This window comes from Lissotriton vulgaris, chromosome 5 (genome assembly GCF_964263255.1).
Source record: "Lissotriton vulgaris chromosome 5, aLisVul1.2, whole genome shotgun sequence".
NCBI classification, from domain to species: domain Eukaryota; kingdom Metazoa; phylum Chordata; class Amphibia; order Caudata; family Salamandridae; genus Lissotriton; species Lissotriton vulgaris.
This window is the reverse complement of record NC_141693.1, coordinates 1,829,988,556-1,830,005,667: the sequence shown is the minus strand read 5'-3', so window position 1 is coordinate 1,830,005,667 and position 17,112 is coordinate 1,829,988,556. Positions and strand designations below refer to the sequence as shown.

General features: G+C 43.5%; 1 protein-coding gene across 4 annotated transcripts in view; it reads left to right on the top strand.

The window, feature by feature from the left end:
- The window catches only part of SNX11 (sorting nexin 11), a 115,791-nt gene that overhangs the window by 33,595 nt on the left and 65,084 nt on the right, over window positions 1–17,112 (top strand). For all 4 annotated transcript variants that reach the window (XM_086924269.1, XM_086924270.1, XM_086924267.1 and 1 more), the window contains exons 4-5: window positions 980–1,080; window positions 1,293–1,391. In XM_086924269.1, coding sequence (XP_086780395.1) covers window positions 980–1,080; window positions 1,293–1,391 — 200 coding nt within the window. The remainder of the gene's footprint in view (window positions 1–979; window positions 1,081–1,292; window positions 1,392–17,112) is intronic.

Below are 17,112 nucleotides of genomic sequence, written 5' to 3'. Positions count from 1 at the left end.
CGGTGTCTGCAGGTTAGATATTAGGAAGGGTACTGAAGCAGGAAATGTGAGCGAGGAGGTGCTGATGACAACTCTGTGGCAGTACCCTGAGCATCACTGGGGTGATCTTGTCGGCCTGCTCTGGTATTATGGATAGTGATGTAATATCAGCCGTTGGTGGCCAAAGACTGTGAGCAGGGTTGCGGGACCAGATGATCAAAGTAGCTGGGATACCTGAACCAAACAATTGTCTGTAGCATGTAGTGTACATGACTAGATGCATTTTTGGCAGGGATACAGATTGAGGCAGTGTTGGCAGTCAAGGAGAGTGCAAGACAGGGCAGGATCAACAGCAGCAGTCATAGTATAACATACAATCAACAGATGAGAGCAGAGGTGAAGAAAAGTACAAGGTAATGTTGGTAAATTTGGAGGGGAAAGGCAATGTTGGTACACGTGGAGGGGATACAGTACTAGGCAATGCTGACAGCATCTGAAGGGATTGTGAGAACACTCACTGATTTGCATAATGGTGTTTTTTGCTGAAGTGCCACACTGCACACAAAAATACACACAATAACAACCAGTGGCAGAGATTACCTCAAACTTCCATTGGTCATCATTTTGGTTTCCTCAGAAACTAAGGTAACAACATCATAGGACAATGCAGTGTCAGAAACTGGATGAGCATCTGATAAGTATTTGTTGGCACTCCTTTGGCACATGATTATACAGTGCCAGTCTCAGAAAAGGTCATAAAACAAAGATGCTTCTGACACAGTGTCAGCAGTTGAACACCCTTTCAGGAGAGGAGGTGGGGAACAGTATAAAACTTAGAATAAGGGGGGTCCGTCTCCGCAGTGGTGAAGCACATATGACCTGGCATTTCCGTTGTGTACAAACTACACCTTAATAAAGAGCAAAAGACACATGGATACAGAGTATATGTTACAAGGAGGAATCCAGAGAAAACAAACTAACCCTGATACCTGTGTTTCAGACCAACAGCAAGGCATTCACTGCCAAGACTTCCTGTGTCCGGCGTCGTTACCGAGAGTTTGTGTGGTTGAGAAAGCAGCTTCAGAAAAATGCAGGTTTAGTGTAAGCGATCCTCTCTACTTAATTTCTTTTGTGCATGCTGAATTGCTCACGGGGATTGTGGCGGGTAGGGGGTTGCATTTATTTATTTCTAATTCTTGCATTCTTCAATTTGTTTTTGCTTTCACTTCAGCCCAGCTAGGATGTTTTTCTCGCTAGTATTGGGATTTTTCTATTGTTTGGCCTCACCCATTTACTCTGCTGTTTGCCTTTAGGCCAGTGCCGCCACTTCCAGGAAAAGGCACCTTCTTCTTGGGGAACAATGAGGACTTTATCGAGAAGCGCCGCCAGGGCCTCCAACAGTTCTTGGAACAGTGAGTTTCCCGATTCCAGTTAAATTTTAGGTCGAGCTGGTGTAGCAGCGCGAAGCGCTGCCTCCAGCGAAGGCTTTATTGTTATCCACTTGCTGGGAATGTGGGACAAGAGATGGGCACGTGCAGGGCCGACGGCGATTTGACGATGTGTGTGTGCGCACGTACAGCCACGCGCCGTGCACATCTCCTGTCCCAGTTCCACAGCAAGTCAGCCTCTCGAAATCGCACAGGCACACAGACAAACACTTACACAGACACACAGCGACATACACAACCACACACATACACACGCACAGCTACACACACGCCCCCCCCCTCCCAACTAATCCCCGCTCACCGGGCTACAGGCTCCGTCAGATTCAGGATTCCGACGCTCCTCCTTACGCGTGCAGCCACCCCGGGCTCTCCCTCAGGCATGGGAGCCCCGCGTCACCACTGCTGCTCTCTGCCAGGCACTCCGTGGCCGCGGGCTTCCTGCAGAAGGCCGAAGTCCGCCCCACGACAGACTTGACGCTGCCGAACTTACGGTTTTCGGGCCGGCGGCCTACTCATTTTCAATAGTTTGGACCATGGACCGATTCCTGCACACACCTGGTAAAGTACGCGCTATATGAACAAGCTTTTTTTAAAAATGTGAGTGATGTGTGCGTCTATAGCAGACATTTTTGAGAGAAATGTTATGTTTGTGATTCGTGCAACATCCGTAAAAAGGTTTATATGAGATCAAAACAGGACCTCACATGCGAGAAGTGGGAGGCGTCAGGGAGATTATTTGCATCAATATCAGCGAGCTGCGGCTGCGTCACAGCATCGAGAACACACGTTACTAGCCCCGAATAATAGATGGAACAACGCTAGAGTCTGGACAAGTCAGCTCTTTCACTGTCCGTGATCTGGGCAATGACGGTAGGACAGAGCTGAAACTGTAGCATACATTCAAAGCTGCTCCAAACAGGGCCCTCAACATACGTTTGTCCCCAGGCCCCCCAAATCCTTAGAATGTCCTTGACTATAGAGATCCTTCCTTGGTGAGATCTGCCCATGCAGCCAGCGCCTATAGAAATCTCTATATAGATATGCCTGTGCCCCAGTCCATGCAAACAGAGCGTACCGAGATCTGTTTATATCAGTCTATGCAAGCAGAGCGTACCGAGATCTATCTATATTTCAAATATGTCCCAAAATGATCCGTAACAGCTGCGCAACATAGCTGTGCAGCCATCATGCCCTTTTCAAGTTTCGCTACGGAGAACTTAAGCACAGTTTTTCAAACTGTGTTGTGGGCTCATCTTAGGGACGGGAGGGGTGGCGTCTCTGGCCCAGATCAGCTATTACTATGCTCCTGGGAGAGAAAGACAAAGCTTGTTGTTGTAGCCGGCGGCACCAGAGTTATGCGAGAGCATCTCTTTCACATAGCTTTCTGACGCGTCTGGCCTCCCTCCCACTTCCCTCCAGACAACATAATCACACTGACTGTCACTGACGTCGTTGGCCAGACATATATATATTCAGTTCATTACTAAGGAGCTGAGAGGCCCCATGTACTTAACGCTCGCTCGAAGTAAAACGTAGTCCGCAGCAAAAGAGAGCCCTGCAGCTCTGGGAACAACTGCCATCCTGGGACCGCAATAATGAAGAAGTCAGTATAAAGTAATCATGTCCCAAAGACCAGCACTGTGCATTTATTTGTTTTGATGAATATTCTTCAACCTTTGCCCAAATAACTATATCCAATGACATTCTTTTCGCAATTGAAGTATATTCTTGGTCTTAATGAGTGGCACTGGCTTAAACTGGTAAATTTTGGCCCCTCTGCCACCAGCAAGAACGTGAACACATTTTGGTTCTGAATTGGGAAAAACAAAATTGGTGACGGCTATTGTCAAAATAGTTGTCAGATTAAACTGCGGTCTTTGGGTTACATGAAAGTTATGAAAAAAAATTAATTTGCAGGAAAAAAAGCTATTGAAAGCCGTCTTTAACTCCCTATAAAGTGTCACACATTAGGTAGTCAAATACTCTCATAAATGCAGTGAAAGTCTGAAAATGCCACAAATAAGCAAACTAAAAACATGCCAGCTATGGACCTCGTGTTTCTCTAGTTTGTTTTCGTGCACGTATGCTACTGTCATATAGTGAATACTTTGAACGGAATCGTCTTCAGGTGTTTATAACGGCCTCGAATGAGAGCTCTGTAGTGGACGCTGAAGGCAGTACAAGTTTCTCACTGCCTGTGAGTGGGTCAGAAAGGTGTTCAGAAAATATGCTTATCTAATCCTCGGGCTCTCTACAGAGAGCACAGGGTCACGTATTCCAGTTGGAATTGTGTTTGTGCAAATGTGCGTGAAGGAGGAATACTGCTGCAAAAATAGTGACAAGGTGAAAAAAAGAAAATGCAGTGCTTAAGGGTGAGTTGGGTGCAATGTGTGTTATGGGGTGGTGACGTGAAGGAGATGAGAGGAAGTGCATTTAGGAGACAGTGCTAAAGAGATGGGGTGTAGTGTATGGATGGAGAAGATGTGGAAAGAAAAACTGGCATACACATCTAATAGAGTGAACATAACGGTATTAATTATGACACTTCGAAGTGGTTTCCCATCCATAGGCCTCAGTAATATTTAATTCACTCATCATTTCAGAATCACACACCCTCACACCCCCTCACTCACCCTCTCACCCTCACCCCCTCATCCCCCCTCCCTCACCCTCACCCCCTCACTCACACACCCTCACTCACCCTCACACCCTCACCCTCACACCCCCTCACCCACCCTCACCAGCATAGCATAACAAAACATAGCATAGCATAACAAAAAAAGCATAGGATAGCAAAACATAGCATAGCATAACAAAAGAAAGCATAGGATAGCAAAACATAGCATAGCAAAACACAACAAAGCATAACAAAACACAACAAAACATAGCATATCATAAGAAAACAACAAAACAAAGCATAGCATAACATAACAAAGCATAGAAAAACTAAACATAGCAGAACAAAACACAACAAAGCATAGCAGAACAAAACATAGCATAAGATAACAAATCATAGCATAACATAACAAAACAAAGCATAGCATAACAAAGCATAGCATAACAAAGCATAGCATAACAAAACATAGCATAACAAAACATAGCATATCAAAAAATAGCATAACAAAACATAGTATAACAAAACATAGCAAACCCCCCAAAAAATAGCATAGCATAACAAACCACAACAAAACATAACATAGCAAAGCATAACAAAACATAGCCTAGCATAACAAAACACAACAAAGCATAGCATAGCATTACAAAAGACAACATAGCATAACAAAAAAAGCTTAGCATAACAAAACATAGCATAACAAAGCATAGCATAGCATAACAAAACATAGCATAACAAAACGTAGCATAGCATAATAAAACACAACAAAACATAGCATAGCATAACAAAACATAGCATGACAAAACATAGCATAACAAAGCATAGCATAACAAAACACAATAAAACATAGCATAGCATTACAAAACAAAGCATAGGATAGCAAAACTAAACATAGCAAAACAAAGCATAGGATAGCAAAACATAGCATAGCATAACAAAACATAGCTTAACATAACAAAGCATAGCATAACAAAACATAGCAAAACACAACAAAACATAGCATTGCTTAACAAAACACAACAAAACATAGCATAGCGAAACAAAACATATAAAAGCATAGCAAAACAAAACATATAAAAGCATAGCAAAACATAGCATAGCATACCAACCATAACAAAGCATAGCATAGCGTAGCAAAACATAGCATAGCATACCAAAACATAGCATAACAAAACATAGCATAGCATAACAAATCAAAGCATAGGATAGCAAAACATACCATAACAAAAAAATACATAGGATAGCAAAACATAGCATAGCATACAGCATCACTCAGCACCACCACAGCATCACTCTGGGGCACCACAACATCACTATGCGCTACCACAGTATCACCGAACGCCACAGCATCACTCGTTTGCCATCACATCACTCAGTGCCACCACAGCATCAATCTGTTTAACCATTCAACAACAACTAGTTCAAATATGTTCTCTCAATGTTTCAAGCTTTATTACAAATGTAACAAAAAGATGTTAATATTTCACTTCTGTTCTTGGATTTTCGTCACAATAAAATACACTGAACATAATCTTCACAAAAGTTATTTACAAAACTTTAAGCTATTGCCATTATAAATTACAATAACTTTTATGTAAGTATTAATTATTTAAAAAAATTAGACGCCATTGTTATTTGTAATATCAATACATGTAAGTCACGTAAATACAACACATATTGTATTACAAATGCTATAGGTGTCACATTTGCAAAAGTTATAACTATTGGCATTGTAAATGACAAACTATTATTTTCGCTATTTTCAAAAACAAAACATAAATAAAAAATGTGTCATTTACAATACCAATAGCTCAAAATTTCCTAATGCGAGACCTATTGCATTGAAAATGCTTGTTTAAAAGGGCACCTGGGCAGGAGGTGTGGGCTACTGACTGAATGTTCAACTGTGGAGCCAGCCAGGATGCCTTACACGTACAACTATAGAATACCACTTGAACGCAAATAGTATGATTCTGCGTAAATCTGTATTTCCGTTTAAATTACTTCCCTTCAGTAACAAAATTAAACCCGTTAGAGACAGGATAACTTCAATTAAGCATATGTAAATGTTACAGAACTCGATTCACTCTTAAAGCGGAATCAACACTATCTCCTTGCACCTGGGAGTTATGGCATTCTCTGCTTTGTGTTATTGAGTGACTGCCCTTTGTGACTTGAGCGAGATAGTATTTTTGATATTCTTAATTGAGGGAATTTGATTATTTCATTAAATTAATTTTGTGATATAACTTCAGCTTACATTGAACAAGTTAAATTCATGAAGTCAGAGAAATACCCTCAAAGCAAACTTTATGTAATTTTTTTATATCAAATAAAACAGCTTTTAAACTTTTTGATCAAATTGGTCTATTTAGGGAAATGAGTGTACAATTTTAAAGTTGAAAACTTACCGCATATGAAACTAGTTACTTTCCTGTAATAATGGTTTTGTAGCTTGCAACTCTTCTAGATTCACATGCTTTGCGTAAATCTGCCTTATTGTGGTTGAGTCTGGTGGCGTTTGTTTTCAAAACGTTTCTATTGTGAGCGGGCATTGACATAGGCTGAGCCAGAGTATAATGTAAACTGTAAGCCCACGACGCCTCAGTGCATACCTACCGTCTTAGATTTTTTTTTGTTTTTTACGATGGGGAGCTAGGAGAGTTGCATGTGAATTTAGAAGAGCTTAAAGATGAAAATGTTTTTTACAGGTAACCAACTAGTTTCATTTGCAGCATGAAATCTCTTCTAAATCTAGATTTTTCACAGACTATTTAGCTGTATTACCTCCTTTATAAAAGAGGGTTAGAAGAGGTAGTGGATGCATATAAATTTCTCAGTTCTGCTTCACGTGTCTTTAGGTATACACAGAAGTGTTTCGTGAAAGTGTGTTCCGAGTATCATGTGTCTAAACTACAAATGTTTTGCATAGAGATATTCACCATAAAGGCTTCAGTAGCGTCTCTAACATTCATTGGATCTTTTTTGTATTCACATGCTTGAATCATTCCCCATTGCTAGGCTGGGAATCCCCGATACTTTAAAATAGCAGTATACAGTGTAAAATATATAACAAACAGTATATAGTTTCAAATGTCCTTAGGCCTGAAACTACATACTTTATTTAGTAACACATCCACCTCATCTGAAAGAACCCAAACTTCAACCAATGAGGTGAACGCTTAAGCACTTCTACTCCCCTCCCCTCAAGGCCACCATAGCTAAAACTTCTTCCACGCGTCATGTTTGAGGAAGTCCTCTATCAGAGCTCTGCTCTAACGTTTCAGTGAACCTGAAATTGTGTCCATTTTGGTCTGCATTGGATTTGAACCAGCCCTATCTTCAGTACTACTGTACTGTGAGTTGTTTTAGAGAAGATTGTTTCAATTTCTGGATCAGGGAGACCTTTTGGTCTGACAAGCAACTGTCACCATGGCTGACATAGAGAAGAGATCTCTGTTTTTTAAATCTGTTCATCTTGTGGCAGCAATTCAGTTTACAGTGATGACCCACACTCTCCGGGGATTTATTGTCTTCATCCTAAGCATAAGTTAGCAGAATGCAAGATCTGTAAGTCTTTCTCCACTGAGACTCTTAAGGATGTATGAAGGAGGTTGGAATTCAAAGTCAAACCCAAAAAGATTTATTGCATAATTAATTAAAATTATTACAAATTTCACATGATAAAGTAAGAATGCAAGTTAATAAAATTTTCTTGAGTTATTGCTTCTCAAGATCTAATGAAATTAAAAACGATACAGTTTAAAAGGAAATAGAAAAAGAAAAAAAACTTCCTCGGGCACTCCTCAGTCTGTCTCAGGATCTCTATTTCTAGTCTCAATTTGAGTCCCAGAAGTTAAGGTATCCCTAATGGCCCTCCACCACAATGTTCCCCCTGATCAGATTGACCTAAACATTTTCTCGCCTCAGCCAGAAATTTGACTCCACGGCATGCCAGGATTATGGAGGCTCCTCCCAACCAGCTTGAAACTGCGTGTCTACATGAGCGAATGCTCAGCTCATTAAAGATGGATTTCAAATATCGTCGTCTCTGTCGTATCAATGCCGGGCATACACAGAAAAGATGGGCTAGGGTTTCAGTTTTATACCCACAGAGTCGACATTGCTCCGTCTGGTGGGAATGTTTCCAAGAAGGTAGTAAGTCCTTCGAGACGTGCATGCCCATCCTATAGTCTGTGAATGCTTTTTTTAAGTGACAGCTTAAGTGGGATGTAAGGTATGCAAGAGGCTTTAATGTAGTAAAAGAGGTAATGATGGTCCAACCATGCCGACGATTTGCAAGTGACTGTTTATCCTCCAAAAAGGATTTCCTTTTTGCTGCCACGTTAGCTAGTCTGCTTAGGGTTGATTTATTTGTCCACGATTTCCAGGCTAGTTCCAGGTCCAACTTTTCCACGCAGCATTTCAAATACTTCCCCCATGTATTCACGGTTTTGGTCTCCGCCCGTTGTTTAATTTCTTCCCAGCTCAGCCAGTCCATTGTGAATGGATCTGCGGATCGAAGTTTATAACAGAGTTTCACGAAGCCGCTCATGCTCCGGAAATACTGATTTTGCAGTCCGAATTAAAGCCTGACTTGGGATACTGAGGAGGATGTGGGGAGATTGAAGACCGCTTTATAGATTTTAATCTGTAGGTCGTTTAAAAAAATCGGCCTCCTTGCCACACCAGGTAACTAGACCGTAGGATAAGGTGGGCATGATTTGGGCTGCCATGACTTTTAATAGGTGTTTATGATTTGGGCAGTCCATTTTTCCTTTTAATGATCGATATGCAAAGATTAAAGATTGGGGTTTTGCTTGTATTGCTGCTTTATGCTCCTTATGATTTACACCTTTTGATATTATTATTCCCAGGTACTTGTATGACCCTTGTTCTCCCACGGTTACCCCGTTCGCCATCCATTTGTATTTTAGTTTTTGTGGATCTACTATACGGACCACTTTTGTTTTGTCTTTGTTTAATTCCAGCCTTTCCCGTTCCAAGTAAGATGTTATGGCTCTTTGTAAGCCAATAGGTGTTTTACTCAGCAATACTATGTCATCTGCATATTGCAAGAAATGTATTGGGTTGTTGGCCAAAATTGGAGGGTGACTCTCTGCCGATTCCAGCATGCTTGAGAGGTCGGAGAGAAAAAGATTAAAAAGAGTAGGGGCTAATACACAACCTTGTTTTAAACCTTGGTACGTTGGGATGCTCCTGGTTGTACTGCCTCCATTACCCAGTTTCACTCTTGCCCAGGTGTTCTGATGTAGGGCTTTTATAGCTTGTAATAGTTAGTTTGGCAGGCCCCAACTCTTTAATTTACCCCACAAGCACTCTCTATTCACCCGATCAAAAGCGGACTTGGTATAGATAAAACAGGCATACAGCCGGGCTCCCTTGGCTACCGCAATGTCCATTAGGAGTGACAGACAAGTTAAGTTTTTTATTGTTCCCGTTCCATGCCTGAAACCTGTTTGATACTTGGGAATTATCTTTGTTACTCCTATCCAGGCTTGTAGCTCAAGTAGGATACAAGAGGCATAGAGCTTGGCCTCCACGTCAATTAAGGATATCGGCCTGTAATTTGTGCGATTACGATGATCTCTATGCTTGAATATCGGATGTATAATATTGCCTTTCCAAGAAGCGGGAACCTCAGCTTTTTTATATATGTGGTTAAATAAAAGGGTTAAAGTCTCTAGCCACAAGTCCGGATCATGCTTAAAGATCGTATTTGGCAGCCCGTTCGGTCCTGCTGCTCCTTCTGACTTCAATCTTGATATAATCATCCTCAGATCATTTTTGCCACCTTTGAGTCTTCCTCAAGCTCGGGACCTTTATTTTCCTTGTTCTTAACTCCTTTTGGTTTATCCTCGTTTTCCTGTATTGCCCATAAACCTTTCGTGGGGCCTTGATCTATATCTCTGTATAAGGTTTGCACATGACGGGTCCAAGTGTCTGCTCCGACTCCTGCTTCCTGTTGGAGTTTTACTCTTTGATTTAGATTGTTTATAATTCCCCAGAAGTCACGACTATTGGGGTGTTGTCCCGCAATTAAAAGTTTGTTCTAGATTGTTTCTTTGTACGAAGACTTTGCGACCCTCACAGCCTTTCTATTAGTGCTCCTGGCTTCCTTTAGGTTAGATTTATTTATCACTCACCCTGATGTTTTTTGTCTAGCAAGTGCTCGTACCTCCTTAGCGACCTTTCTTTTTTTTAATCTTAGGTCCATATTAAACCAAGGCTCCTTCTTACAGTTGGTGTTACTCTGATTCCCCACCCTTGCTGGGAACTTTTGCTGTAGGTCCAGTATCATTTGCTCCTTTTTGGGTCCCTAGGTTGGCCATCTGGTCTTTCACAGTAGCCTCAAAGCTGCCCAACCCTTCTCCACGCCATTTAAATTTTTTTAGGTTAAACTTTGAAGCGTGGTGTAGAAAAGAGGTCATTCTTGGCGCCGAGGTGGGAGCGATGTTCAGGCTTGTTATTTGGGGGAAGTGATCACTTTCTACTCGTGGTTCTATTTTGAATGAATCAATGCAGGGAATTAGCGTGTCGCTTACAATAGAGTAGTCAATTAATGACTGGGCCCTGCCGCTCAGGTAAGTAACGCCTGCCGGCCTGTCCCCCTTTGTATTGCCGTTCAAGATTGACAGTCCTAATTCTTTTAAGCTGGCTAATAATTTTTTTCCGCAGCTATTTGCTAACGTCTTCTCCTTGTCCATATTTTTCCCAATAAGAGCACTGTTGAAGTCCCCGGAGATGAACAGTGGACATTGTGAATAGGTTCTTTGCATTACTTTAATCAATGCTAGTAGGCTTGCGTATTTCTCTTTTTGTAACTTTCTGTCTGGATGGATATAGACATTGAATATTAAAAGTTGCCACAATTGAGTCCCGGATGGCGAGGTTTCAGTGATTCTAGTCACTTGAACCCAATTTAAACCCATGTCCAGCTCTTCTAATAACCAATTATATTTTTGGGCTATATAGGTTGATAATCCACCGCGTGGATGCCCAAAAGTTGAAAGGCGTTCTGCAAATATATGGAGTTCTTTAAATCCTGAGATTGAGGTGGGTGTTAATTTCCATGACTCCTGGATCAAAATTGCGTCTTGTTGATGGAAAAAAACTTGCGTTGTGTGATCGTGCGCCATTTCTTGGAAGCCACGCACATTCCATGAGCAAAATGACACACTTGTTGGATTTTTTGCATTCTGAGGGAGTTTCTTGTTATGCATTGCCATTGAGAGGTTTGGGTCAGGGTTAGGTAGATTTATTACTCAGAACCTTGGGTAACCAAGACCAATCCGTTTTGTCCGCATCGTGATGACGAGTTACTTGCGGGATATCTAACGAGGGGGGCCTAATCCTTGCAGTTGGTGGAGCTGGCGAGGAGGCCCGAGGAGGTGGTTTGATGTCCTATATTTTCGTTTCCCTTTTTTTGGTAACACGTACTGTTTTGTAAAGGATAGGGATACCTTGGGCGCTTATGTCGTGTGATAGAAATGCCCCATGTTTCAAACTGGGGTCTTGCAGAATATATCTTTTCAACCAAGTCTTTTGAGGCCCAAGTTGTAACGGTTTCCTCAATAGCCGCATTGTTTCGTTAAGTTGAAATTCAACTGAGTAAAGGTCCTGTGAAGTTATCTCTTTTAGGGCTGATGTTTCATTAAATAGTTTTAGCAGGTTACCTTGGTTGAGAGTATCTTGCGGCCCCTTAGTTGGATATTCGGGGATAAAAGTTAATTTTAACTCAAACGGCTCTGAAAGTTGGGTGAGCTCCTTTGGTCTTAGATCTGCTTTGGGAAATAGCGAGTTGTGTGGTTGGATGCTATCGCGCCTCATGTAGGTCACTTGTTGTACCTGCTCCTCCTGTGCTGCCTCAACTGTATTTATTATTTTTTGTGTTGGTCCTGCGTTAGGTGACTTTGTTGGATCCGTGCTTGACTCCCTTTGCATTAGCGAGCATTTACGTTCCTTTTCAAAAACTGTGACTCACATGGGGGTTGATACGGTTTTGATTCCTGATACTACTATTTCCCCAGGGATTTCATATGGGTGTCTTTCAAATATTGTGGCTATAGACTGCGCGCTACTAGCTATTGTCTGGTAGGACCCCTTTTTAGGTGTTCTTTTTGTGCCCGTACTTTTTTTTGCCGGAGCTAGTGTAAGTTCAGATTGCTCGCACCGGCCATAACCAGCCACTTGTGCGGACTTCGATTTTACTTGACGCTGCTCTTGCACTTCTCTTTGCTGGTCCGATCTTATTTCCCTTTGGAGGTTGTGACCTATGGATGGAGATGGGCTAGTGTTTTCGCGTAATTGAATTGGGATGCTTTTAATTCCTTGACTGGAGCCTCCTTCCCTGGATGAATTTGATAAAATTGTTTTATCTGATGGGTCGGTGTAATTCTTCTTTCCCTCTGGTAAACCAGTCGGGGAATTTGATTTGTTTTCATGGAGAATAATAGTTTTCAATATGGGAAAGATGTTGCCAAGGTCTGCGTTTGGTTGCTTTTTGTACTTAAGCTTGACCTTCCTTGCTTTTTTCCTTTGCCTCTGTAAGGGATTTTTGGGAGAGCAGTGTGTCTTCAGTGTCTAAGGCTGATTTTCCTAAACCGACTTCATTTGAGGTTTGTTCTTGATCCGTTATTGGTCTTCTTCTTGTGGGACCGTTTACGTGCTTACTCTTGACCGTTAGCGACTTGTCCAGATTGGGTTTAGTTTTTTTCACCTGACTATGGCTGCGGGGTTGTTTTACCTCTCCTAAAATGTCCCTCAGGAAGGCCGGGAGGCTTGCTAGCTTTTCAAGTATACTTCCGCATCCGCAATTACACTGTTGTTTGCTTGGGCTGATGTTAGCCTCTGATTGCCCCCCATTTGTTAGGAGCGATGATAGGGAGTCCAGTTTTGCGTTGATACACGAGATGTGGCCGGCCACTAAGGTAAATCTGAACCTCCATTTTGTTTGATTGGTAATTCAGCACCCTTATTGCTTGATCTAAAGTGCTCAACAAGGATTGAAACCATGGCGTGGTTGGCTGATCTTTTTGGAGATTACTTGGATCCTTGAGCTCTGAGTCCGATGTGCACCCCGATGAGATTGAAATCGGTGCGTGCGGAATGGTTAGGGTGAAGTTGGTTTGTTGGCATAATGATGCAGTCATTTATGGAAGTTTTTCCTTGGTCACTTTTGGCCGCCTAGCAACGGGGGGTTGAGACCAACATACCGGAACTCAAATGGCGATCCACAAAACCATGTTCTGTTCGTGGTGCTCTCCTTTGAGAGTCAATATACTTGGTTATTCTCTCAGTAAGTTCCTCGAGTTGGGAATCGTTTGATAGAAAAAGGGGTTGTAACCATGGATCCCCTTCTTGACAAAATGAATTGGATAAGTTACTATGTCCAGTGATTCCCTCCTTTAAGCCCTTGATTGCCTTTGTGTGGTCATTAGCTTCAACCAACTCCGTGATTGTAGTGCTTTTACTCTGGATCAAACGGTTATCCTTTGGGGGGGTTGTCTACGGGGACTTTTATAACTCCACCTCCCATGTTTCCGTTTGTGGCAGCAGAAGTGTTGGAATGATGCACTTGGGCGGTTACTAACGCCTGTTTGACCTGAGGTGAGGGAACCAAGCTCGCTGTAGGGGGTGAGGACCCCGGTTGGTCGTTTATTAAGTTCTGCAGGCTTTTGGCCCGTGGGGAAAGAGCATTCTGAGGAACAATAGGTCTTGGCAATTTGCAAGCCTCAGCTGTTGGTGCATAAATCGCCGGTATTGGATCCTTTAGGTAAAAAAAATGTAAGAGACCGGTTTTCTGTCTGGAGTCCGATGTTTGTTCCGGGGTTGGTGCTGAAACCAACTTCTCCCTAGAGTGTGGCCGAGACCCTGTTTCCAATGGCGGTTTGGCATCCACAATTGACTTCCTTGACTTTTTTTGCGTTTTTTTGCTTTCCACGGGTTGGCGCATTTTCCCTGATCTCATTTCCAAAGTCGGGGCCTTGCGTTCTTTTTGATCCTACTCCAGAATCTGGCCGGGTGCATGAATGGGGGATTTTTATTTCTTGTCTCTGTTGTTTCTTGTCTCTCAATTTAATGAGTTCAAATCCTGCCGATTGCAAGTGGCCATGGGTGGGCCTTTCAATTTCTGGAGCTTGTGTTACTCCTTCCTGTGAAACTTGGCTGTTGGCTAGGGAGCCGGGCTCAATCACGGCCTCACTTTCTCGCTGGATCGAAAAATGAACAAGTCCCCAAAGCGACCGCTGATTTATGGTTTTCTTTCCTCTTGCCGCTTTGGTGCTTTATGATGTTTTTTTTTTAGATGTATTTAATATATCCACTTTTCGATTAGATTAGCAGCGGGTTCCTGCCTCGTTTGGTTGCAACAGCTCCTGTGGCGAAAAGACACTCCGGGGGTCCAGGTACTGGCAGCAGTGGCGGCTCCTGCCGCGTTCTTTTTCGTGGCAGTTCCGGTGGCTTACTTGGAGCCTCTCAGCCATTACTGCCTTGACTGCCCGAAGATTTTTAAATGGTGGTGGCTCCTGCCCACGCAGCACAACCCAGCTTGCCGCTGAGTTCAATTCTCAGTTCTCGGGGGACGCAATGCTCTCGGCGGGCTGCCGAGCTTCGGGTGCTTGTGTGCGGGAGTCGGTGCTGAGCGGGGGAGGGGCTGGTGCGGATGCTGGTACTAGTACTGGTACTGGTACGATCACTTGCCCGTTCTAACCACCACCCCCAGCTATCTGCCGTCTCACCTTCAACTCAACCCCCGTCCTGATGGCGGCTCACAGCTCCTGATTGCCCACCACCTCCGATTCCGCGATTTCCGTCAACTGTTAACTAGCCGTCGGCTGCGCTCACTGGGGCTCGCTGCGACTCACTAGGGCTCTCCTTGCCCGCTAGCACCGTAGCTCCTGCTGCTCCGACCTCCAGATTCCTACCCCCGGCGGAGCTTGCACGGGAGGGGGTGCAATAGCTTACTTTCAGGATTCTCAGTTCCTGCCCTCGGGCTCATGGAGCTCAAGGAGGGGGGGATACGATCCGCAGCAGCGAGATCGAGCTCCTGTCGGCGACCAGCAGCAGCAATCCGGCAGCAATCGGGATAGAAAGAGGACTTGGAGGATCAGGAATTATTATTATACAGTTGATGACTATGAACATACTGTCAGTGGCATCACTGTTGGGAACCACCTAGTCAATAACATGGTCGAAAACCTTTTTTCACATTTAAGGGTAATGGATGAGCCTCCAATACAATTATTGCAGTCAGATCAAGAAGACGAGGCTAGTGATTATGCATCACTGACAGCTCACAGCCCACCGCAGTTGGCTGTGAGATATGTCCCAGGTTTTGAAGAGGACGCAATGGATGATGAGGAGTCCTTCAGGGAATATGTGTGTCACCAGAAGTACAAGTCTGAAAGTACTTGAATGGATTTAAGGCAGAATCCACTTAAATATTACATAGAGCCAGATGTGGTCCAAGTCCCAATTGCCTTCTTATCAAGGTTGCAACAAATGACGGATACTTTTCCTTAATTAATGCTGCAACATCCCTCTAATAAGACTAACATGGGGTTACCTGCTGCTCCCTGCCCCCTCAACCTGCTCCTTTACCAGTTTAACCTCTACGCCGGTACCACCGCCAAGCTCCAGAAGAGACTCCAGCGGATCCAGAACGCCTCAGCCAGACTCATCCTCGACATCCCACGAACCAGCCACATCTCCGGACATCTGAGAGACCTTCACTGGCTCCCCGTCAACAAAAGAATCACCTTCCGCCTCCTCACCCACGCACACAAAGCCATACACGACCAAGGCCCGAGCTACCTCAACAGCCGAGTCAACTTCTACGCTCCCAAACGCCACCTCCGATCAGCCAACCACGCCCTCGCCGCCGTACCCCGCATCCGTAGAGCGACTACAGGAGGAAGGTCCTTCTCCTACCTGGCCGCCAAGACCTGGAACTCCCTCCCTCCCGACCTGCGCCTGACCCAAGACCACCTCTCCTTCAGGAAGAAGCTGAAGACCTGGCTGTTCGAGCAGTAGCGGCACCCCCCCCCCCCCACCCCCCCCCCCCCCAGCGCCTTGAGACCCTACGGGTATGTAGCGCGCTTTATAAGTGTCACTGATTGATTGATTGATAGGCAGCCATCACTGCTACCTCCTCCAACGCCAAAAGTTTGGTCCATGGAGAAGACATGGATGATATCTACTCTAATGGTTCTACCTATTCTGGTGTAATTGGAGATGAAGGTGAGCTACCACCAGACGGTGATGGAAGGAATGATGATGATCGAGATGTTATTGTCCCAAGTGGAATCGATGGCCCAATTCCACAAGATGCTACAGATGATAATCTCAGAATTTCTTTTGTTAATTGAAAGAGCAGAAGAGAAATTCAACCTACTAATGACCTCTGTAGATCACCTGTGTTTTCTAAATGAATTTAAAGAGCAACCTTGGAAATTAGTTAATTCTATACCTATTCTTGATTGTGTCTGGTCAGAATGTCTGAAATTAATGAAGACACCTACTACCGTTCCAGCTGTGATACCTCTCCTGGAAAAGAAATACAGAGCTCAGGATTCAGTTCTAGCTTGCTTCACTGGTCATACTAGACTGGATTCAGTTATTGCTTCAGCAGCTCAGAAAGAACCAAGACTCCAATAACGCTATCATCTAGCCCGCCACACAAGGATAGCAAAAGTATTGACAATCTGGCTTTGAGAATTTCCTCTATGACAGCAACCTCAATAAAGACAGCCAGTGCCCTGGTGATTCTAGGTTGTTAGGATCGCCAAATGTGGCATGACATAGCTCCATTACTGGATCTCATCCTTGAGGATAAGAGGGAAATGTCAAGAACTATCCTAACGGCAGGAGAACTAACCTTTTCTTTCATTATTGATCCAGCGATGTATGCTCCAAATACAGGTTTTTGCTAGTTGGCAGCATAGATTGTACTAAGGAGTCAAGGCTGGTTAAAATCCACAGACTTCCGTACTAATGTCCTATCTAAAATCTTAGATATGCCTTTTGATGTGCTAACTCTTTTGGTAAACA